Source organism: Argiope bruennichi, chromosome X1 (assembly GCF_947563725.1).
Source record: "Argiope bruennichi chromosome X1, qqArgBrue1.1, whole genome shotgun sequence".
Lineage (NCBI taxonomy): Eukaryota > Metazoa > Arthropoda > Arachnida > Araneae > Araneidae > Argiope > Argiope bruennichi.
In genome coordinates this window covers 84361994-84389135 of record NC_079162.1, presented here as the reverse complement: position 1 = coordinate 84389135, position 27142 = coordinate 84361994, and the positions used below count along the sequence as shown (strand labels likewise).

Sequence of the window (27142 nt, the reverse complement as noted above, 5' to 3'; positions counted from 1 at the left end):
AACCCATTTAAATTAGCCTGTGCCGGTAATTAGCTAACACTTAAAAGCACGCAAAAGGTGTCAAATTTGGAACTCATGACATTTTTTGACTGAGTAAACTACCATAATAAGCATGTAAAAGAAGCTGTGTTAAACGAAATGTAAATAGCAGTGATAAGGTGATTAATATGTTGTCAATATTTCGCACTTTGTTCTTTAGAAGGCTTAATCATTGTTTACATTCCTTCTTTTGTGCGATGACACAAAAGTTCAGTCGAGATTGTTCTTTTTTATTGGAGATAAAAATATGTAAGTGAAAAATATTAATGGGAAAATAGGTGAATAGTTTCTCTATTCTGATTTTGGCTAATATTAGCTAGACTTAAATTTAAAAGGATATCGATTCTCCTACTCAAAATCTTTTTTTTTGAGATATAAATCATTTTTTCCTTTCCTCATAATATAAACATTGATTTCCAGCTCTTTATATTTAACTTTTTTTTTAATGATGAGAAATAACTTTCTAGAAAAGGCTTTCTTGCAAGAGATTTATTCTTGGTGATGTTATATAATGATAAACGCTTTTGATTAGTTTAACAAACATGTTATTGATATCTTCATCTTGATTTTACTTTTCATGAAAGTGTCTCAGTTTATAAAATAATCTACAAAATATCATTGTGAACTGATGCATTCGAAAGTATAATTCGCATTAAAGAAAAAACAAACCTCAACAGTTCTTCATGGCTAGAATAACTTGATGTCACTTAAAGCTATAAAATTTGGTTTTGTAAAAAAAAAAATCTTCAAAAAACAAAAGAATAGTCGTTGAAAAAGAAGGAAGTAGTTCATTCTGTATTTTGTTTTTGCGAGGTTACTACGAATGGTATTACTCTTTACTTGCTTAAATTTGGTGAGGAAATGCCGATACAAGTGTCGTCCTTCTCATCTGATCGATGTTCAAAGTTACAAAGATTTTCTCAAAACAGATCTCCCATTGCTTCAATACAGAATTAAATTTAATTTTACTAAACTAAACGAAATTCGGGCTACACGATCTTCTATGACACATTTTCCCTAAAATGATTTTCATTTGTGAGCTTACATCATAAAAATCTATATAACGTAATCATAGGTATTATGATTACTTTTACCTGCCCAATATATAACCCTAGTTATTAGTAGATCTTTGAAACAGTATAAATTTTACTTTTATTAAACAAGTTATATTGCTTTACATACATTGAAGCAATGGAAGCAGATCACTCTGATGAAGTTTAAGCTGATTTGAAATCACAGCTTATAATATAATAACAAAGTATATTAATTTGTAATTTTGGCCAAGAACTGCTTAATTTGTGGATGCAAATGCATGATAATTGTTGATAAAAAATATGTTTTTAAAAGTTGAAATATATCTCAAGAACCAATAACTCATTATGGAGCTTCAAAAAACTAGCGCTATGTTACCATTTAAAAAAAACGATTTACTTTCTAAAACTTAAATTATAATCTAAAAAATATGAAATATTCAGGGAGGTAATTTGATTCAAATGTTGTTATTTTAAAGAATCTAATTCAATTTCAAAACACGATATTCGGATGCGTTAAAACATTCTACGACTCTCTGATAAAAGCAATTAAAATTTTTTATCTTATTTTTGTCGAATTATTAATCTGTAGAAAATTAATAATTTGTTGAATTAATAATCTGTTATTAATGTAATTAAATTAATGATCTTAGAAAAGTCAATAATATATAATAAAGAGAGCATAATCTATGACGAAAAAGCAAAACTCAATTTTTATCAATCAGATTTCTGTGTAGAAAAGATGATACTATATTGTTGGACAGAAAATATATTTTCATTGCGAATAACAACTTTTTTTCGTACTTCAAAAAACTTTTTCGTGTTCGCAAATGAAATTGTGAGCAAATGGATATTTCTGGAAATTTTTGTATTATTTTTCCAATTATCCAAGTTTCAAACCTCCATGAAATCCAACATACTTTTGGAATTATGTCTGTCTGTCTATGAACACGATAATTCAGAAATGTTTTGAGCTAGATGAATGCAATTTGATGTTTGGACTTAACGCTAAATTTTAGATTTCTATTAAATTTTGAACGAAATCTGAGGAAGTACCCGATAACACGATAACTGCAAAATAGAGAGCTAGATGTATAAAACTTGGTACACAGGTTTAACATATAGATTTAATTAAAAGTTTAAATAACATTAAATATCATTTAAATTTCTGTCAAATTTTAATTGTAATTTAATTGAAGAGAAAGTTTGTATACCCGGTTGTTCGAGTACAAATGAGCATGATTAGCATGATATAAAACGAAAAGAAGCTAGAATTATAAAATTTGGTACACGCGTTTATCATCTAAAATGTAAGCTGTATCAAACAAGCAAAATCTGTTGCGGGTGTGACCATCTGTCGGTATGTATTTTTGGATTCTTTCTATCTCCTTTATTCTTTCTTATCTGTGCCATACTTGAATTAACTCTTATTGCAAATTTGTTATCTATTTTAAATAGATTTTTTTCTAGCTGCAAAATTTTATGTTTTAGATAGAAAGCTAGTTAAATCACATTTGTTTAATATAAAGGGGTGTTAATTGTTTGCAAAACTTCAAAGTGTAAAAATTTCTTATATTAAGACAAGTAATTTATTTAAAAGCCGTAATTAATAGAAAAATACAAATGTATTTAATAAAAAGTTTTTTCTTCAAGTGTTTTAGAAACCCATTACCCAAATTTCTAAAATGCTTATTTGCACTAAATTGTAATTCCATCGTGTGTTTTAAAAGCGTCAGTTAAATTTTAAATATAAAATAATAATAATAAAAACATCGAAAAGTAGTTACACGATATTTTTCTCACAAAATAAACCTTTTCAAGGATATTGACACATATTTGCATGTATGAGTACGTTTTAAGCATACCTTATCTTCTTTGAAGACTCTTTCACATACCTATTTCTCCACACATTGTAGACGCAATCAACCTTTTCTTAAAATTATAAGTATTCTAAATGAAAAAATGAAAATCTTCTGGATACGCATTCAGAATAATGAACTGAATTTCTTCTATATCAAATTGATTCAAATATAAATAACAGCAAAATATCTAGAAGAAATATGAATCATTTTAAAAAGTAGCTTTCTGAAGTTTTTCTGTAATATTAAAATAATGTATATGCTTCTGTTATTTCACGCTATCAGTTTATTTTTTCAATCACAAAAGAATTCTACCTTCATACAAATCGCTTTAGCAGACATACTAAATGATCAATGATGCAAATTTCATAATATAGAATTATTCAAAATAATTTCATCAGTTACAAATATTTATAAATTCATTCTAAACTGCGATTGGATGAAAAATTTTAACTCAGTCTAGAAGAGGACTGAACGTTTTGCTTGCATACGTGATACATGGATGTAATAATTTATATACGTAATAGCCTGTATGACCTCCTTTGGTCATTTAAGCAATATCCGTTTGGTTGCTTAGTTCACTAGCTTGCGAATTATTCTCTATATGTAATTTCATTTCATTTGCTATTTGTCAGCAGAGTAGAAAGGGGTTAAAACAAAGTGTTGAATGTATCCGAATGAAATGGAGATCCAAGAAATAACTTCCAAAGATTTAAATATCTACATGCAGTGCTTGTATGTGGATGTCGATGCGGATACACATCAATGGCTGTGCAGATACTTCATAGTATTTGGCACGAACTGAACTCGATGTTGTCTATGCTACCAAGGGAAGTCACATCGAACAATTTTTACGGACGCAAACAAAACTATAAGCTTCTTCTTGTATTGCGTTCAAATTGTTTTGTTCTAAGTTTGTTTACAAGGTAGTTTTAATTATTTATAATACATGAAATTGTTCTTTAATCAATGAAATTATTTAGTCAAAATTGCATAAATTGATGAAATAACATTTTAGAAGGAATTTAGAAATATTTACAATTTGATTTGAAACAAATAAACTTTGGGACAGAGGTCATACATTAAAACATTTCTCAAACGGCACCGGAATCGACACACCCTTCTTTAGACTTCCATGCCATACCAGAGGGGAAGATGACATTAGATTCAATGTATACCATATATACAATAAATGGCGAATCTGTGTTGTTCCATTTGGATACTTAGAACTTAATGCTATATCGTCTTGGATCAAACATAATGTTTGATTTTGATTTTTTTTTATTTCCCTCATCTAAAATTCTCATTGCGAAACTACTTTGTAGAAGAAGATTTGTTTGGCGTTTACATTTGTGCATAAATACTCATTGTTTCTACTTATAAGGTAAGAAGAGGACGAAAGGGTTTTAGCGAATTTTATTTTCATAAAAATTTCTTTTAAGGCCATTATTATAATTATCAGCTTAAAAGGTAGGTAAAACTTTAAAACATTATTTATTTTTGACATATTGGTCCGCAAGTCTTTTAAAGTAAGAAGGTGGGTCTCATTTTATAATTTAGCACATATTAGTTAAAAAAAGTGAATTATTTTTTAAATAAAATTTCGAAATGATTTAATGCATATTACAAAGTTTTATATAATATGCTTTCGCAGCAATTTGCATATCAAAGATTTATATGATAAAAAAAAGCATTTCTTTTTTTATATTTGAGAGTGTAATTAATGAAGATCTCTCAGGAGACCAATTAAATGATTTAGCGGTTATTTGGTCGCATAATTTAGAGTAAATGGAAGCACTTTATTTTCTTTAAAGAACTAGCTTTAAATGCTTAGGATATTACAAATTTGACAATAATTAAATTAAAATTAAATATTCTTTTTAGAATTCATATTTGTGAAAATAAAATGCTAAAACCATTGTGAAATTTAGGGAAATTAATGTAAACAAAATTAAAACAGTAATAATAGTAAGCTGAACTTCTTTTTACATTTGAGGTGAATTTCAAAACATTGGGTAGCCGTTTTTATTTATTTATTTGTTAAAATATTGCATTTTTCTGAAAAAAGAATCAATATATTTTTAATCTGCCTTTAAAATGTACAATAAAATCATATAAAATAAGAAAGTATTGTGGAGTAAAATCAAATAAATGTCAAAAATAAATATTGAAAACAAAACATCACTGAATATACAAATAAAAAATATCTTCTATTCTGATCATATGCATTCACTTGCGTATTGAAGCTAATTGTTTATACGTCATCAATTTATTCTTTTTAAAAAAATCTATAAAAATGACATACATCGGGAACTGTAATCACTTCACAAACTCAGCACGATACGATTCTTCATTTAAAAAAAATAAGACGTGTCCAATACTATGGTCACTAATTTTCAAGAAAGCTGCATTGATAAAAACAATGATGTCACTTACAGGCATAAAGAAATTTTATTCGAAGCTTGAAAAATAACTGTCCTAAGTGACCACCTTGCATGTACTTATTTATAGAATTTTGTAGAGAACCTCAATTACAACAGAAAAAGTTTTAGTTTTCTTCGTGCTGCTTGCACTTTTGTAAATACCACGTACTAGGCCTCAATCAGATCACCTTTTTATGGCCTTGCACAATCAAACTTTCTCTTCATTCCACCATTTCCTTCTCGTTTTGAACAGTCAACCCTGCAAATATTATGCTTCATGGGTAAACTACTATTTATCATATTTCAAATAAAGTACTTTTCAAACTCTTTTTTTAATGCTATTTTCTCGAGAAGTAAAGGTCACAAATGCATGATTCTGTGGGCACTTTTTATGAGGAATCGTTCTGTGATGAGTTTATTCGAGCATTACCGAGCACCCTTTACTGCCACATGACGATAACTTGAAACTACAATTATGCAAACTTCCTTTAACAATGGACAAAAAAAGGGCACAGTAAGTTTATTAACATCAAAAACAAGTCTGAACACTAGATAAGATTAAAAAAAAAAAAGAAAGTCTTATTTGAAAAGAACTATTGATCAGTTAACTGCTTTTGCGTTGTGACGTGTTTATTCAATGAAAATTATTATATTTATCTAACAATTGTTTAATTATTATATTTATATAATAATTATATAATATATATATGTTTATGATAGTTTAGATTCGCATTTTCCGAAGAGGTTGAAATAGTTAACTGGTTAATTCCACCAAAAACAAGTCTGAGCCACTGGATCAGGATTCCATTATTATCTGAATAATGAATTTATTTAAATCATACTGACATTGAAATTGGTATTTTCAGAACAATTTTGTATTTGATACTTAAAAATTGATTCTCTGAACTTCTTTTTCTATTCAAACAAATGAAATTTCGCATTATTAAACACATACATATAATAATTAATATTAGAATTATTTAAAAATTATTCGATATTCAATATGGGATCCTAATTCAGTGTATTACGTTGCAGCAGTTCCCTACCTCGTGCCCGGACAGGATGGCCCGAAGATAGAAGGCACGAGTCCAAGGTATGAAATTGGTGACTTGGTAGATGTTAATTGCACCTCCGCTCCTGCTCGAAGTGCAGCTCTGCTCAAATGGTACATTAATGACAAAGAGGTATGTACTTATCCAATTCTCATTTTTATTAATAATACAGTTCTTATGCTATGGTTGTTTCTGTGGTGTTTAATTAGATTATTTTTTTAAATATTTTTGAATGCTAAATTTAAAATCAGTTGAGGAATAATTTTACCTTCAAAATGAATGGCAGTAAATATTTGAAATGTTTATTCGCATAAAATCTTATTTCAAATAAGTGACCTCATCGGTTTCCTTTCTTTGTATTAATAATTGTCATTCACTGTGAAAATAATTATACTTCATTTACTTTGCTTTGGAAGATGGCGAATTTAGTGTCCTTAGTTAAACGATAACTAAATAAATAATTCATTCTTTGATCTAAATGATTTCGTTAATTTCAGTTATCTGGTTTATTTCTTCTGATATTTGTTACTTTTTTTGTAGTTAAGAAAAAATAACCTGATGAAGTTTCCACCTGTGTATTTAACTGAATAATAACGTTTACATATCTATATAATACTAAAATGGCAGTGAAAAAAATTCAGGGTACCTGGTCAGGTGTCGTCCTCGTCATCTGACCACGGCTCAATATAACGAGATCCGTCCCAAAATAGTCCCAGTGTTGCTTTAAAACAGGACGTAAATATTATCTAACCTAACCAAATTAACCCATACAAATCATGGCTATTTCACTTATCACTGTTCGCTTATTTAATAGTTGCGATGTTTATATGAAGTTTTATTTATTCCTGTTTGCAGTTGAAATTTGTTTTCCTGTATTGATTCCTGTTTGCATTTTTATGGTTTTTATTCAAGTTTTGGAAAAAAATTGAAACTTATTTAATGGTAACTCCAATCTGCATTGTTATATATTCGTAGATCTGCTTTAACTGTCAATTCTATTTTTAGAAACATTTTGCAAACCAAATGCCAGCTTCAATTCTTTTATCGGCATCGTCTCAATTGTTTTTTGCGATAATACAGCGGGGCCTATAATATGAAATGAAATGAATCTTTTTGGATTATCCAGAAAATTCGTAATACATTCTTGAAATACAAAATGCAGCCCTGGTTTTGAGTTTCCTGTAAAAGAGTACGGAAAGAGCTAGCGGGGATTTTCACTCTGCTCTCTTTTCACTCTCTGCCGACGCAAGTAAGTTAAGTGGAAGGACTTTAACTAGAGTGATCCGAATTATGAGAACAAGTGCTAAAAATAGACTGTTGGGTTAAAAGTGGCGGTGTCAGTTTTACCTGCTATTTAAATCGCTAGTGTCAAGTTAATGTTCATTTCACTGATCTTGCATGCGTTGCGCTATCAAATTCCTCTATTGTTGATCGTGTTGCAGAAGGTTTTGTGTGAATTAATTAATCTTTGTTGAAGTATAGCCTAACATCGTTGCCATGGTTAAGAAACAAGATCAAGATAATCCCGAGGAAAGTGACGATGGATTTTCGACAATTCTTGTATCACAAGCAGGTGCTGTTAATGCATTTGAACTAGCGCTACTCTACTTGAACCGGCACACTACCATAGCTCTAGCCAATGCGATTTTCTATTGTCCTAATGCTACATCGCATCATCAAACATCATCCTTACATCAAAAGCAAACAATCTATTTAGCTTCTACTAATTAAGGTGCTATATTCATAATTAAATGCCAATTCAAATGTTTCTTTTAGATTAGAAATAAACAATAACTCTGTTTCTGATTTGTAAATGTTTTTTTCCTTCTTTTTTGAATAAAAACATTTCAGAAAATTAGAATAAATCTAGTGTTTCAGATTCCTGGAATTCGAATTGCCGAAGTCCAATAGGAATCTTGAAATTACTTTAAAGTATCATATATCGTGCTAAGTAAATAAGGAACCTTATTAAAAAATGTCATCATCATATAACATAAATTTCAGTTTAAAATTATTTCACTCTTACATAAAGTTATCACAAATTTGATGACTGATAAAATAGTCGAAATTATTATCTAAAATTGAAATAATTTAGTTTTTATTCAAAACCTAGTAGAAAAATGTTTGTAATTACATTTGTAGTTCTAAACCCTGGTCGAAATTCAACTGATAAAATTTGGGAAACAAAACACTATTTGAATTAAAATGACAATAATTTATGGAATGCAAGAATTAACATAACGAAGTGTTGTAAGCAATTATAGTAAGTTCTAAACACTAATCTCAAGTAAAACAGTCTGTTCTTTTATCTATTTTAAGTGTTAAATGGAAATTTAAAACCGCCTGGCAATAATGAGTTCTAGGTTGGAAGAGTTATATATTATACCTTGAAATCTAAAAAGTATTCTTCGATTAACATTTTTATTAGAAAAATCGCTGAAGATGTGTTCTTTTTCTCATGTGACAGTAAATGTTCTGTTTTATTTTAGGAAATGTGAATACTTGATAATTTTTTATTTATTTATTGATGTAATTGATCCAGAATTTGCATAAAACTTTCGCAATATACGTTGAGCATCAATTTATGAGATGCTAATGTATTGCAAGAATTTCCCATTTAGTTTTCAGACAAAAGTGTTATTCAATTTCCTTCTAGCATTTAAAAACCATTTTGATGAAAATATTAAATTTAAAATGTATTCTTTATCTTTAAATTCATCGTTGTGGAAATGAATAGTAAGTTAGTAATAATACTTCAAATAATAATAATATTTAGTTATTTCTATGAAATTTTCATATGCTTTGTAAAAATACAAATATTATGTTTCAATTAGACATTTGTTTTTTACTGTTACATATCTTTCTATAACATATCGGAAAAATTTAAATATTGGCAATTTCTCCTAATTAAAATTGAGGAAGACCATTAATAAATAGTCTAAAAAGGGCTAAAGATATAACTGCATTCCATGATTATGAAATGAACCATAACAATCAGAATGAGTTCCGATGCACTTAAAAATATGACAGAACTTACACAAGAAACAAGAATATATCGTCTGACTATATTAAAAAATTATTTTTATAAAGTTGCATGATGAATTGCTTATGAGTAAATATGTTTGCGACAGATGCAATGCATAATAATTAGCTATTTATTTCAAATAATGACAGAACAAGAAAATAGAATACATTGCAGTAGTTTCTGTCTAACCACAAGAGTAAAAATTGAGACATCCCATTTTCATAAAATGTATTACTCTTATGAGCCACGAAGTCAACAGAGAAATAATAAATAGATTTGAATTTGAATAAAAGCAAGCAATCTTTTATGGGATTTTTTAATACAAATGTCAGGGAATAATAATAAAAATGCCACTTACTGTGAACGTCTTTGAAATAAAAATATATGTGACGGAAAAGCATTTAAATGCCTCAAATGGAGTTCTTCCTTGATATGTTTCTGCAATGCTATGTTCTGAGCTGAACCATCTGGTAAAAAATTGGAGTATTAACCAAACGTTCACTTTGTCTATTGCCCATTTATTCGACATGTGCATGAAAATATAAATCGCCAAATCCTCTTAGCACATAATTATTACGTAGACAAATCACAAATTATCCTCACTTTAGACAAATTAGAGATTTGGCCTGACTTCGAGTTTGTAATATTGTTGGAACATGCGGTTTGTGTTAATACAATCGGCCCATTCTCAATCGGCCATGTGATTTTCCAGAATGCCTGAATTCCCCCATTGGATAGGGAAGTCTGGTGCAAGATTTTCCCTCTTTAGGGATTACTATGGCCCAAGTCGCCATAATAAGTTTGCTTGTGATCTTATCATTTCGTTAAAGGAGAATGGCACCGCTAGCATTATGTGCCAAGAAGGGACTGCGATCTCTCACTTGATTGAAAAAGTTACATAAGCTAGGATTAAAAGAAAATCTTCATTCAATATTTCTCACATAAGGAAATATTTTTCTGGCACTAAGGTTATAGTTTTAAAGTATGATACTATGTTCTGAGATGAAATTTTTGAAAACTGTTATAAAATATTTATATATTGTTTTATGTTTTCTCATAAAATAAATTAAGAAACACCTGTGAAATAAAAATGTATCAATTAAATTCAAAATATTTCTTAAAACTTGAAAGAAATGCAAGTTTTTAGAGGGGTTAAAAAGTGATTGAAAGCAAAAAGTTTCTAGTTTAAAAGTTTATCAAATGATTCCTTCAACCTCTTCTAGATAATCGTAAAAACATAATATTTAACTCTTGAAATAAGAAATAAGCTTATTTTTATCGTCTTTAAATATTGGATTCGATTGATAAATAACATTGAATTTTCAATCTTTTCCACATCATGAACCATTAAAATAACTGCAAAATATTTTATAAAGGAAGAAATATTCTATACTATAATTTAGAAACTGTTGAACATCTTGAAAAATCATTATATCAAACATTATATAAATAAATTTTAATTTATATGTCTTTTTATAAGAAATTTTATCAAGATTTGAAATTTTACCATGAGACACTTCAAACACGAGGATGAGAAGCTTTTGGATGGTGATTGGTTTTCGCCAAAATTGTGGGTATAGAAACGGTATCGGTAAAGTTACCTCCTGTCGATGACGGGCTAAGCCTCCTACGGGATTAGTTGTACTTAATCTGTTACAGAACCCAACCATAGTTCTCACCTGTTGCTGTTGCAGCGCCCTGATAATTCAACTTAATGTTATGATTTCGGGATAGGGATGGCAGTTGCTCAACTATGTATAACAAAATTTAGAAATGAAGAGACTGTACTATTTAATCGCGTAAAATAGAATTAAAACGTGAATTACACGAATATAAAAATCGATGCAACCTGCTTAAGAATAAAATTAGAAACAAAATGCAAACAATTTTATAAATAAAACTGCTCAAAAAGTAAGGATGGATAAAAAGCCATTTATACAAAAAATCAACTTTTCATCTTAAAAGATAAACATGTAAGCGTCGTTATTTTATAGAAAAGGATAGAGAGCAACAGGAGTCAGCCATTCGGCCTAAAACCCTTCTTTTCTGCGAAAGACATAAATTTGTGAATCGTCAGACTAAATGCAACTTAAAGACAGAAGATACAATCGTGAAATAACATTTTTATTTAACTCTAGTTTCTTCTTTTACTTGCTGAGTAAAGATGAAGTATAGATAATTAGTGACTTGTAGTCTTTTTTAATGAAATATTTCACATATGATCATTATTTTTAAAATGCAGTTCTTAAATTAATGATAATTAATTCTTAGATTAATGATGTTCATTTCATATGATTCCAGATAGGAATCTCAAACTTTTGTGCAATTCAGATACGTCAGCTTCGTTATTTACGGTTTTGAAACTGGGTCTCACTCGGTTTCATCCGTTATAAACCACCAATAAGAAATCATCAAAGTTTTTTCTAATTTTAGTTATTATACGTACATTAATTTTATATTATTGTCTAATTATCTATATAATTATTAGATATAATAATTATAACTATTAAAATTGTGAAATTATAATTATACCATCATTAAGATTAGATTATATATATATATATTTTTAAATGCATGATTTCAAAAACAAAATATTTTGTCTAAACGTTCTAGAACTCAACATAAGTCCACAAATTGGATGTTTGTTTAATAGTCGACAGCTAAAAGTCTGCAATAACGAATAAGGGTATAGTACAGATCTTTCCAGAGTGGATTAAACATGTATTAAGTCTGCAATAACGAATAAGGGTATAGTACAGATCTTTCCAGAGTGGATTAAACATGTATTAAATTGATTAACCTAGAGTCACTTCACACGACAGCACGCAGTTATGACTGTCAATGACATAATCACATGACAGCCATTACTACGACGCCATTTGATAGCATGTCGTCTTAGGACGAGCCTCTTTCCTATTCAAACAGAAGGATTCTTTTTCATGTCCTAATCCCCCCCTCCCCCTCCCTGCAAAGTATGGAATGGATTATATTATAAAATGATATTGACAAAACCAACAAGCTTAAATTTATTCAATTACATTAAACACCTTATTATTTTTTAATATTATTATTTAGTGTTCAACAAAACAAAAGAGGTGGCAAATTAATTATAATAAAATTCTTCTTAATGGCTTAATTTTTGTTTTATATTAAGTTGATTCTAATAATAAAAATAACGTTTCTGCATCAATGATTTTTCTATAAAAATAAACCATTTTTTGATATCGTTAATGAAATCTGTTCTAGTGGCTTCAAAATCACATAATGAATGTTATTGTTTACGCTATTTAGCTGCATGTTATTTTAATTGTTCTGCTAAATCACTTCTTTTTAGCTTCTATAGAGTGAACAGCAGATTCTAAAATTAAAAAAGCCTTTTGCATGGAATGATGTGATCACATTTAAGTAAATAATAATCTTCACGACTTCATTTTCTAATATTCCATCGAACAATACTGCAAGGTGACATTGCATCCTCATTTCCATTCTGCAATAATTGATCAATTTGAGATAAATGTGACTGAAAACTGAAAAGTCATAAGCGGTTTGTTTTTAAAATATCTTTGAGAATAAGACAGGGAGAAGAAATATAAGTATTTTCAATTAGAAAATCAGTGGGCATGGTCTCCCGAAAGCTTTCCAGCATACTCTAAAATGAAGTTGTTATCCCAGTGAATGCCTTGCACGGCATTGGCGTACAAAAGAAATATTAACCTATGGTGTGAATTTAGCATTTTTACTGAATCCATCGTGTTATTCTTGGCGAGTGTTTTGGCGATTAATCACTGGAATACTGTCGAAAGTATCCAAAAAAACCGAAATTGGGTTTCAAACGCGTTCTTCCCAACAGACTGAAATAAAAATTTGACATAAAACTACACTTAATATCACAAAAGCATGTAAAAAATATGATATATTTAAATCATTGCGTTTTTGACCTATCGCATTTACATGGTTCTGAAAGAACAGACCGACAAACGGTCAACACCCTTGTTAGATTTCAATCAAAATTTAGTAGGTGTCTATACTAAAGATGATAAATCTGTGAACCGAATTTTATCTATCTAGCTCTCATTCTTTTGTGTTTATGGTGCTAAATTATATTCGAACAGTCGGACAGACAGACCTCCTCAGAACAGATTTTGGTCAAAATTTGATAGAAATCTACAAATTTGGTTTTATGCTTGTATACTAAATTTCAACTATCTAGCTCAAGGACTTTTTGAGTTATCTTTGTCACAGACAGAAGGACGGACATTTTCCAAAAATGTGTTTTTGTAACTGAGTAAGGTCTAAAAGGTGGAGATTCGTCAAAATCTTGAGATCAAATTTTTTGAAGATTACTATATTTTCTTTATACTTTGTTTATGAGAAAGTAAAAAAACAGAAATGAGTTATTATTTTTGCAACTTATAAATGTTGAAAGAACTCTGTTGAGGCAAGACACTTCCTTGTACTTAATTCAAATGATTTAATAGATAGGTTCTAGATAGGCTGTATCAGTAAGAGCCAACAAAATAATAAACATAGCAACGAAATAAGTCAATAAAAGTGCAGTGCAATCCCAGTTAACCGAACTTAAATAGAGAAAACAGTTTGGAATAAAGTTTTTTTTCTTCTTTTGATTAAGCGATGAACACTTATTATCCTTTTTCTTTTAATATTTACAGTATGTAATTTCGTATGCTTTGACAGCAAAACGTTCAAAACTTTCTTTGTAAACTGCACTTACGGTCTCTATTTAAGTCAAAATCATATTTTTGGGATTACAGTAAGGAGATCTATGTGAATTTAATAATAATTTATAGCATATTAATTAATCTTTCAAAGAATGCAAAAGTTTTCGTTTATTTCTTGTATCTTTTCAAACCTTTTCGAACAGCAATCCCTCGCCATTTTACTGATTCACTTTATTGTTTAACAAATCTTAGAACAACCTAAAATAACTATTCCCATGCATTACAACAGTACATTTTTTATTCTTTTTCTCATATACGAAGTACAGAAAAAGAGAAAGTATTGTTTTCGTCAAAAAATACATTCTTAAGATTTTGACGAATCTCCATCTTTCAGACTTTCCTGATTCTGGGAAAAATACGCTTTGAGCTAGACGGATGAAATTCAGCTTATTCATTTAAAACCAGATTAGTAGATTTCTATCAAATTTTGAAAGAAATCCATTCAGAGAAAATCTGTCTCTCGGGCTGCTTGTATGCAAGTGAACACGGTAATTACAAAATGTAAAGAGCCAAATAAATAAAATTTGGAAGACGGCTTTAACATCTAAAATGAAGATATCTGTCAAATCTGGAATCACATCCATCAAAGAGTTCTCGTCATCAATACATCGTCTGTCGGCATGTATGATATAAAGGCGATACCATCAAAAACGAAATGATTTAATGAATGAAACTTTATATGTGATCTTGTTCCTAAAGCAGTATTTCTTTGCCAAATTTTGGTTTCAATCGAGCGACGAAAACGCGTCGAAAGCGCCAATTCGATTGTTTGGTACTTCTGTATAAACCGCAATCCAGTAATTAATCGCCAAAAATCGCCCGCTTGATTCACGCGAAAGATTTATTTTTCATAATTATTGATCTCCATTTATATGCAGTTAATATATAAGTATTGGTTTTCTTCACTATACAAAGGAGTATACAACTGCCATGAACCGACTTTAGAAGCTGAAATCAGAGCACAGGTGTTCACGGCCTTCCTAAAGTCCATAATTATATTAATGGTGAGGAGTATAACACTTTATTAGAGAATATGAGAAAAAGTTTCGGAGAGACAACTCCCCCTCGTTTCAACTCATGATTTCAAGGATATTTCGAATAAACCAAGTTTCGATTAACCCGAGTTCGGTTAACCAGAATTTTACTTTATTTACTTTGATTAATTGTTGTGATTAATTTATTGTGATAAATATCATTAACTTAAAGTTTTATTTAAAACTGTGTTGATTCTTTAATAAACGAATCGTGTCTAGAATCATTGATTCGTGTGTTACAGATAAAATAAATTTTTATTAATATCCCTGCTACAGAAGCACAGAAAGGCTTTCTTTCTATTTCGTGAGGTTAAAAAGACTTTCTCTAGAGTTGTATTTTTTCAATCCGTAACTTGTTTTGTTCAACTTCTTGTTGACGCAACTAGTTACTCTAAAGACAAAAAGTCTTTTTATTGAATCCTGTTGATGATTGGCGTTTCATTCCGTTTGCTTTTTTCTTTTTGGTCATTTCTTACTCATTTTAGACAATGTGTACTTTCTTAAAACCATCAGACTTAAATCATGTTATCAAAGAATTAAAATAAAAATGTTTTCAGAAATAGTGATGCTATTATTTAGTGAACTTGCTTACAAGAAATATTTTAGCAACTGAAATATTTTTTTCTGAGAATTTTTGCCAAATTCTTGATGATCTTTGATTTTGTTACCTAAGAAGGTAAAATTAAACTCGTATTCTTTATTATAATTTAATTTTCCATTTTTAGACATACCGACTGCAAAATTAAAGAAAGACTGAAAGAAGCTGTTTTATCAAATATAATTCTGATATTTCTTACTTAATATTCGATAATTAAAAAAAAACTAAAAATGGTTTTTGAAAATAAGGGAATAGATACATTTTTATTACTGTACAAATAACACATTTTTTATTTAAATTATTTCCCAGTTTCCTTCTTGAGATCTATTTTTGTCAAATTCAATAACAGATGGCATGCTTAGTAAAATAAACAGCACATCATAAATTCATGCAAACTTCAAAATTCATAATAAAAGACGTAGTGCTTGAAAAAAATTTTGATTTACGTAGATATGTTCAAAAGGAAAATGGATATTTCCATGTATAAAAAAATGATTGCAAATGTAAACGAATGCGACATTTCTAATTTATTTTAAAGTAAAAGCTCTTCCACATGCCCACCGCTTTAAAGTATTGGGCACGCGAGGCGCGTTACTGTACCTATTACAGTTGTGCATAGCATGTTGGCATCGATGCTACCGACAGTCCTTGAATGGACATATTTGAGTTCTCCCAAATTGGTTGGGAACACATGAGAATTTAAGAATCTCTACATCAAAAAATCTGCAAGTTTCAAGTCTAGTGATCATGTGGACCACTTAAACCTACAACCTGCAATTGTCATTCCACCTTCAGAGAATGTCTCCAACAGAGATTTTTTTGACGACAGGTAATGCATATCTTTCCAGCAATGCAAGCACAACGTGGTCACAACGCGTAAACATACCATTCTGCAATGGGTGTAGAGATTTTCCAGCCGGATACAGGATATCGCTCTTCAAAAAAGAAGCGATCCTGAGTGAAAGATGAGGTGAAACCACTTCAAACAATCACACGAAGATTTGACATAATCCATAGACTTCTGCTTTGCATATTGTCATCACCATGCTGTGAAAAATGGGATTCAACCATCTACATGACGTTCAGCAGCCATTATGAGTCACGTTCCATTTGTGTCAGCGGCCATCTGGCAAAATTGTCTTTCATCTGTATCTATAAAAGTTGGTGAAGTACCTATAATTTATACGGATGCAGATCTAATATTACGTGCAAAATTCGTCGAATCAACGATTTCAGAATTCCCATTTTCTCCCAGCTTTATGAGCACTTGTTTATGTCTCGGCTACCAATTCTTCCACTACCCTACTTAAAACATGGATGCTGTCCGCGCTCAAGGATGCTTTGCCACTTCTTGGACGAACTTTCAAATTCCTCGTTTCCATAAAACGGCGTATTTAATTGTATACCATTCAATGAAATAAGGTTTTTTAGAGCCTTCAGTCACTTGCCAATTTGTAATAATGTAATTACCATTCATGTAGAAAAGTTTTAACTACCAACAGACGATCTACCGGGATTGAAAATCTAATCCATTTTCAGCAGGTGCTTCATTGCTAGTCTGGTTTGCATAAAACGTCTCTGTATGATAGGTGAGAGCCCCCTTTCGGTTATTGGAATCTTTTTTGATTTTATGATAAACTATCCAATGACTCTCTGATCATATTCTCTCAAATTGAAATTCTTTCTTATCGTTACTTCTTTTATTAGGAATTTTTGAAGTTTGCCCAAATGTATGACTCTCTCTGCACCAAAATTAATTTAATTAATAATTATCTGATAAATAAGCCTTAAAAATGTAAAATTGTACTGTCATTAAGAGTACACAAATGTAAAAAAATTAAAAACTCCAAACCAATTAGAAAATCCCTGAAACCTCAAAAATCTATCTTTGTAAAGATGAAACAAATTAGGTTAAATAAAAAAAGGTTTTAATTTTGTTTTATATAAACATGTTTGAATCATATTCAAGATGTTTAATAAAATTTTCATTTTTGCGATCTATTTCTGATTTAGTGATAAATGTTGAAATTATTCTTTTTGTAAATACTGAGCACTCATGATTCAGTTTAAAAGTTTCAGCAAAAACCAGAAATAAAAACCATCGCCATATAGTAAGATGACTTCATAATTTTTACTTGTGGTTTTTCTTATAAATAACCAATATTAAGTACTTTTAAAAGTTCAAATTTATCATCATTAAGCATTTTAATTACACATTCTTTTTATTCTGTAAAGAAAATTTAATTATCATAAATGTATTTCTTTTTAAATGTCGATTAAAAAGCAACAAGAAGTAATATATAAATTAAAATGCAGTTAGAAATAATAAATAAAATAAAATGTAATTAGATGTAATGCATGAAGAAAATTGGAAAAAAATGCATACATATACAAAACAGGAAACTTTTCACAATATGCTGTAATACTTTCATATTATGGTAAATATTATTGAAAATTTATGAATAGAATTCTGAGCATTTCCATTTGGAATCATGGTATTCCATATTTCCAAATCCAAAATATTAATTTTAATTAAAGCGGAGCTTTCATGAGAAATTGAATTTATTGCGTTAAAATGAAATGAGTGCGCGAAAATAACAGATGAGATTTTTATGCAGACGTTGTTTTAATCGAAACGTGTGTTTCGAAAGAATTAAGTTGAAATGACACAAATATTATTTTACATTATAAAACAAGGATTTTGAAAACATAGAAACACAATATGTTTGTACATGTAATATAGATTAGAAAATTAAGCCTATATCGATTTTTCGATTGTTTCCAAATCTATGGCATACATTTTTTGCATTAGCAAAATAATCGATGTAAAATTCATTAAAAAGTTTCTGACGAAAAAATATTTAATAAGAGTAAATCGTTTAAGCGTCAATTCATTTGATGGAATCGATATTTTGACAGATAGCGATATATATTAAAAATTATTTTGAATAAATATGTTATGTAAGTATTTATCAGCTACATCATTATTTTGAAAATGATGCTAATCTGTTTGATTATAAGCATAAATAAGTATTAAAATATTGAATGCATGTTTAACCATTAATAAAGATGTAATTATTTGTGAAATTATAGTTGAAATTATAAAAATTTTCATAATAAAAATATTTAAAGTAAAATTAGTTAGTGTTGTAGCATTAATTCATGTGAGATGCACTCACAAAAAAGTATGTTATTTTTTTTGTCTTAGTATTAATCAGTTATTAAACAGTTTTAGGTTTCTTAAGTCTTTTTTTAAACTGAATTTTCATTTTTTACTTTTTAAAGAATTATTAATACATAAAATCAAAGTTCTGCTGTTCAAAGAGCAATAATTTTATAAAAATGCTTAAAAATAAAAATTACTGATATTAAGTATTTGACTGATAATGCATATCAGAATCACTGACTCAGATATTTAATTCATGCTCTGTATATCATAAATCAATAACTAAAACGTAAAATATCTTCAAACTCTTCCTTTCACCTTCTTATAATATTATAAATTAATATTCCCAGTACAATTCCAAAACATTATTAAATTACAAATTTGCTAAACATTGCCAAAATGTACAAAAATAAATTGTTGAATTGCATACTAAGCCTTAAAAAAATGTAAAATAAAAATGTAGATATATTTAATGATTCCTTTGACATTATAATATTAGTCAATAAGCCTAAACCTGCAGTTCAAAAAAATTTTTTAGGTTAAATTGATTTAATACTTTCATTAAAAATACAAAGTACAAAATTTGAAATCCATTCAGGGAGAATTTTTGATTTATTTAAAAATAACGAAAATATGCATTTTGGATGGTACGAGGCTTTTGTGATTCAAATTGTTTAAAATATTTTAATATATTAAAAATGCTTTGAATGTGTTAATTTCGACTAAAGCGCAACTATAATTTAAAGAAAATATAAAAGCAATCTTAATTAATGGTAATAAAATTATGCAAGAGTGAAATTAATTTCATAAAATACTTTAGAACCGCTCAATAAAACTCTATCACTTGATATTGTAGAATTTTAATTAAATAATAATTGCCAATTTTTATAACACTTTTAAAAGTATGACTTGGTAGATTAATTTATGAAAAGTACACAATCATCACAATTTAACTAATTAAAATTCTTTCGATCACGCTTTTTTAACTCTGCGTCATTTTAAAAATCCTTTAGGTGATTACGATGTATTATAACAACATATGAAATCTTTTACATTTTTGAAACTTGCGTTTGGCATGTAATTTTATATGAATTTATCAGACGGAGTAAGGTATCTTAGTTATTGAAAACAAAATTTACTTTTTAAATGAAACATTTAAACATGTTTTTATCAAAATGATATTTAATCATAAATTGTATTCTAAAATGTTTTTATACCGGTCATCGAAGGAAAACATTCATTTGAAAGACAATAATTGATTGAGTTCTTGACATCAAAGATAAATTTTTTTCCCAAATACATTTAAAATGTTTTTTGAACTTCTTTCAATTCTTTTGTACATGAGATAAAGAGAAAACGCAAAATTTTCCATTTTTAAAATAATAAAAATGCACTTTTTAGGCCTCTCTGAGTCAGTTAAACGTATTTTCAGAACTGAGTGTATGTATGTATAATTTATTTTGATATGTAAAAATGATTACAAAAATTCCAAAGTATAAAATGTCTAAATAAGTGAAATTTTGTATTCCGGTCTTTACAATTAAATTCTAGCTTTCTCTAGACTTTGTCCAAATATTACACAAGTCTATATTTAAAACTGATGCATTATCCTGAAAGGATAAGACTGTTTGTTTATCTATCCGTACGTGCGAACATGATAATTCATGCATGCAACCAAATAGAATATTGAAATTTCATGTTTCTTATTTCAAAATTGTATATCGAAATCAAATTTTCCTTCCCTTTAATTTTGATTGGAGTTTTTCCAAGGTTTTCATTTTTTTTTCTTTTGCGTACTATGAAATAATCATAAAATGCCACACTGTTTTAACGATTTTTGAATACATTGTTATAACAATTTAACTGTGCATTTTTTTTTAAATCACTAACTAGATGCAACGCTTGCAAAGTTCAAATATTTTCTTTAAAAATAAGAAATCAACCGTTATTTATATGCTACTTTGTTACAGCATAATGTAATTGAAATTAGTAATGGTAAAATACACACAATTATCCCTCGAAAATCGCGGAATAGAGCAGAAAATGGACTGAGTTGCAACCCGCAGAAATCATGGAATACGTACTTGAGGAGGGAAGGCGGGAGGAAATGATTTTCATGAGGGAAAGCATTCAAGAAAATCTTGGGGGATCATTCCCGATTTTTCCTTCCCAAATCGAATTTCAGATGCAGAAGAAGTTTTTATTCCAGTGATTTTAATAGTTTCTAGTGCTGTGGAAAGCATGCTTTCCATCGAATTCATCAGAATTTTTTGTTCAATTCAATTTTATTTAATAGTCGATGAGAAGCATATTTACTGCCTTTAGAAACCAGTGCTAGAAATCAAATTAATTTTATCAAATAGGCTGCATGATTTTCTTTTCATAATTCTATTTCAATCTCAGAAAATTTTCACAATGTCACTAGACAAACATAGAACTTTAAAAAGTTCAAATTAAAATTTTATTCAAATATTGGTCTTTGCTTTTAAAATTCTCTTATTATGGTGTTCATGAAAATAGTTTAAATTTATTTAAATAATGTTTAAATATGTAATAGTATTTAAGAACAAATGCTCCGTAAGATTTAAATTGATTGGGCAGGCGGATGTCTGCCCTCTACTTACTTTAATGATATGAATTGGTTGCAAGTTTACTTCCTCATATACGAAGTATAGAGAAAATATTGTAATAGCCAAAAAATAAAACGCTTTGAGCTGTATGGCTGAAATTTGGTTTATGTAATAACGACCAAATTTGTATATTTCTATCATATTTTAAACGAAATTCATTTCTAGGAAGTTTGTCTACTTGTCCATTCGAATAAAAATGAAATCTATAACTACAAAGCGCAAACATCTAGATAAATAAAATTTGGTACACAGGTTTAACTTCTAAAACATAGATACATTAGCAAATTTTGAACCAAATCCCTCAAACGGTTCACCGTCTGTCGGATTGTACTTTTGCAAACATGTATACTCATAAATGTAATAAATCAATGAAAGTCTGTATCTTATGATGTATGTTGTTTTAAGTATCTAATTACTACTGTTATTTCCTATAAAATTTTGGTATCAATTGGCTGGCTAAAAGGCATTAGAAATACATATTCTCCCGACAGATTCAATAAAAATGCTAGATTCATACGGAAGATCTTTATTTCTTAACTATGGTTTACTAATGCTACACAAGGTATTCGTGGCCTTACCCATGGCCCCCAATTTTATGCGGAACAAAGGTGATTAGAAATTTATTGTAAAGTATGCGATAAAGTTTCAAGGAGACCATTCTCGCTAGATATTTTCAGAGTACGCACTTGATAGTTGTTATGTTTCGTAGTAAAATTTAGATAATGTCGATAAATTTAAAATGTCGATAACTATTACAATACTTTCTTTTTTTTCGTATAAGAGAAAGTAAAAAGCAATGTGCATATTTGAAACAATTCATTCATGTGAGCATGTTTAATGTATTGCCATTTTAAGGAATTGAGAACTTAAAACAACAATTAAATATTAAGTCTGATGAATAAATGAAATTTGTTCAATGAATTAGGTTTTCATTGGATTGATGAAAGAGAATTACAGCAGGAACTTTTTACAATTTAGTTTCTAAATTTCTACTGTACCAAAATAATCTAGTTAGGAAATCCATCGAATTTTTAAAAAAAGTTCAATTATTACTTCAATTATCATTATTAAAATGATATTTGGACAAAAATTGTTTCCAATACTAAATTATATATATATATATATATATATATATATATATATATATATATATATATATATATATATATATATATAATTTAGTATTGGAAACAATTTTTGTCCAAATATTATATATATATATATATTATATATATATTTTATATATATATATATATATATATATATATATATATATATATTTTATATATATATATATATATATATATATATATATATATATATATATATATATATATATATATATATATATATATAAAAGGATGAAATTCCGTGTTTGCTTTCACAAAATGAGAAAAATAATAGAAAGATCTTTTTAATATATAATTACATTGTAAAAGTTTTTTTTCTATCTTTTGAAAGTGTTTAGTTACTTTTTTTCGAACACTAAAATGCTTAATAGTGACTCCCATTTACTCATTAAAGATCAAATAATTTTAATTACCTAATTAGAAAACCCTTTCTATTTCGATGATTTATTGAAGTATTATAGTAAGCAAATGCATCTACATATTAGAATGTGTAGATGACGCATGATATACTTCAGCATGCTCAAATGATTTTTGGTTTATAAATTTATCGCTACTTCGCAATTATTTCAGATTTAACTAACAAAATGTTTCTGACTTGATGTACGAGTCACACACATTATGGTATGGGAAGGGGTTAATATCTTAACTACTTAACTGTTCTTATAGTACTGCTTCTCTTCATTGATGAATCAGATTATTGCATTTTTAAACTTAAAAGTAATGAAGTCGTTCATAAACGTTATTAGTTCGATGCTAAAATCCAAATGCTCTCAAGTGTCATATGGATATTAGATGTTAGAGAATACGAAATGCTTGAATGGTGAAAGAATATATTTTTTTTGTTGTTTATTAAAAGTAAACACCTTGAAATTTATATGTCATTAAACCGTTTTAAGAAGGAAAGGAACTACAAATATAGATAAAATGGCGAGATAATTATCATTAAATTATAATCGTTTTAAAAAATCTGTTAATACTAAACATGAACGATGGATGATGTTCAGAAAATAGAATTATTAAATTAAATTTAAGAATACGGAGAGTGTAAGTTTGTTAATTAGAAAACACACATTATTTCTCAAAAAGATTTATATTATGTATCCTTAATATAAATGGATACATCGTGTTGCAACCCTTCGACAAATTCATTATTCAAATTGTATGATGTTTAGTAAATGTAAGTAAAAATATTGCAGTTTGAATATCCTGTCTTATAAAATACTATTCTTGTCTTTATCTTTGCTTACAATAAAGATAAATACGTGTTTATGTTTACATGTGTGCGTGTGTGTTGGCTCTCTACAGACAAGTCCTTCTGAAAGGAAAATTGAAAACTGAATTATCTGAGTGAATGTAGAATTTTTAATTGATTAATTCCTTGGGATATTGAATAAATTATAGCAAAAATATACCCATGCTTTAACGTACATAAGACTTTAATGCTGAAGGATTCAATTTTCTGTACTCAAATTTTTAAATAAATCATCAAACTCATATCTTCATATTTTTAAGAAATCATGGATCCAGTAAAAAATGCTTGTATTAAATGAATGTGAATCATTTCCGCTTCAATTTAATGTTCAAATTTTACAGCAACTGTAAAAAAATTATAATAAAATGAATTATATGGTTATCAAATTTTGAAACTTAAAAATGTTTTGCTGAAGAAGCTATTAAGAGACCACGTTGCATAGAGTATTTAATTGAAAATTTTGGAGAGCTTTAATCCTGGCAAAACATCTGGTCACCAAAGACGGCTAGTAAGACACAGAATTAAGCCAGAAGCTTTCATATAACATAGTTCAAAATGGATTTTAAGAACTTTTCTTTTTCCAATAATAACTGAGCACTTCAGGTCTGAAATTATGTTATCACCATGAGCAATATCTATGAATAAAATGCGTTGAGGAATGATGGTCAGCTCAATAAATTTAGTCATATCTCGTAGATTTATCAAAGATGAAGATTCTAATTTTTTTTCTAAGATTATTTATTTGATTTTTTTAGATTTTTGTAAACATAGAGTTGTGTAATTGATTTCCTGCTGACTTCCATCATGTGTTAGAATTTTGAAATTTTGTTCACGTGTGTGTTGCCGGTGAAATGCTTTATTTCAATATGATTGACTTAAGATGAATTATAGTTTTATAAAAGTTAAACATAAGTATGTAAAATTATAGTTTTAAGTTGATTGATTTTCATTGAATTAAATTTCGATTTCGTATAAGTCGTTTTATCTGGCAGTGGATGTGAGAAAATAATTATTTTCAAGATTCCATAATATTTATAAAAATCGATTTGAATGAAAAACGATCGATTTGAAATAAAAGTGTTTTTAACGTGACTGAAGATTTAAGACAAAAACATGTTTTCAGAATCTTATAACTTTCTTAACAAACCATAATAACTTTAAGATTTATAGGAGTCTCGTACTAATAAATTATTTTAAAACAATATAATTATATAAAATTTTTGATATTATATTCAGCTCTCACTGTATAATTTATGGATATTACTGATATTAATTACTTTTCAGACTATAAATAAAACAGACTTTGTGAAATCTAGAAATTTGAGATCGTATTGAGAATCACGAATCATTTTCCTAGTAAAATATTACGCTCTTTTGATTAATCATAAAATCATTATATAATTTACATAATTTATAATCTTATAATCCAGTTATACGTGACAGCCTACTCATATCGATGGATTCATCAGATCCAAGCTTTGTTCTGTGACTCTGACACTGTGTTTTGCGAATTGAATTGAGAGTCATGAATTATTTCGTTGTTAGATAATACGAATTATTTTTTGAAATATCGGATAAAAATGATTTTAAAATGCATGATTAAAATTATATTATTCAATCATACATAGCCATTTACTTATGAATAAATCCATGAGATTTTAACTTATAGCTTTGATTCTCTTAGCCCTTAAATGCATGACTTTTTATTTATTTTTTTACAAAACATCTCATGTATTTTGAATAGTTGCATATAATATAGACAAATTTTTTAATCATTTTTTTTCTTGAAATGAAAAAAAAAAAAAATTAAAATGTGTCAAGGGCTATATTATCAATTCAACAATATCTCAGTCACACAAATCACATTATAACAATTCTGTAACAAAAATAAAAATCCCTTTTCACCAATATATTTATTACAATTCAAAAAAAATATTTTCACAGTATTTTTAATGATAGAACTTTTCATACAAAAGCCATCTTGGTACTTTTCCAAGCTCCCAATTTATATCTAATTTTAATATCACTGTAACTATATATCGGTCTTTTCGACAAATGTTTATCAAAAAGCATTTAAAAAAGGCTTTCCAAAAACTCATTGTCGGCCATTGGAACAGTCAAGTGAAGCTCATGAAGGGTAAATAAAAACATCTAGCCAAATGGCTACACGATGCACTGTAGGGTTAAAACTTCAAATTTCGTGAAATATATTGAAAACCATGTATAATTTAGCTTAAATTTTACGACTTTATATCTTAGGAGTCTCAAAAAATACAACAATACATCAATTTATTTGCATATTTTCATTTTTTAGCTAAATGTATGAATATTCCACTTTTATTAATAAACTCAACAGTTCTGGCTTCAAACTGTGACATTTCTAACATTTAATATTTTCTGAAATCAAGTCAATATAAATAATATCTCACCGTGTTTACTAGAACTCCTTCCCTTAAAGGTTACCGTCCAAAATTCTTCAGCTTATCCCAAACATACAAACGAAGCATTCTTTGCGATTTTTAATTTTTAAAGACCAAACTTGTTTCTCCTGGGAGTCGGCTTGACAGTTGGGGAGGGTTATTTTCTTTGTTTTTTCCTATAATTAAATTAATGGACCGAGAAAGGCCTTCCCTTTCCTGCGGGCTATTGCTCTCCAAACCACAAGAGGACCAACTCCGCGGGAAGTAAGCATTTGGAACATTTGGTCAAACCGATCAATTGTCGATTTCTTTTCAGAATGTCATCCACAAATGTTTCTTTGTGACGATATTGAAGCATACGTCAAGAAAAACGCTATTCCATTTGTATGGAGTGTACTCCCAGTAATATTCGACACATTAGAAAGCTCAGTTCTCGTTAACTTCATGTAATGCGTAGCTCGGATAGAATCAGGAATTACGAAGAATTTCTTTTGGGTCATTTAATAATTCATAAATTGGCTTATTTTTTATATAAGATGTTTTAACTTATGGATAATTCTGAATCCAATAAAAGTTTCTTTAAATTCTATTAAAATGTTATATTTATTTTCTCAGACAATTTAATTTGTCTAATTCGAATGTTTTTAATTCGACATATTTGATAATTCAAATTCTTTCTGAGACATCTTGATTTTCCCGCTTGATATAGTATCAGTGTTTGCCTATAATTTCAATTCCTTTTTG

General features: G+C 28.4%; 1 protein-coding gene across 3 annotated transcripts in view; it reads left to right on the top strand.

Moving 5' to 3' along the window:
• Positions 1-27142, top strand: part of LOC129958891 (synaptogenesis protein syg-2-like) — a 298485-nt gene that overhangs the window by 260104 nt on the left and 11239 nt on the right. For 2 of the 3 annotated variants that reach the window (XM_056071613.1, XM_056071612.1), the window contains exon 6: positions 6391-6536. In XM_056071613.1, coding sequence (XP_055927588.1) covers positions 6391-6536 — 146 coding nt within the window. Of the gene's footprint in view, positions 1-6387; positions 6537-27142 lie in introns of all 3 variants that reach the window. The other variant, XM_056071611.1, reaches the window with a different exon arrangement.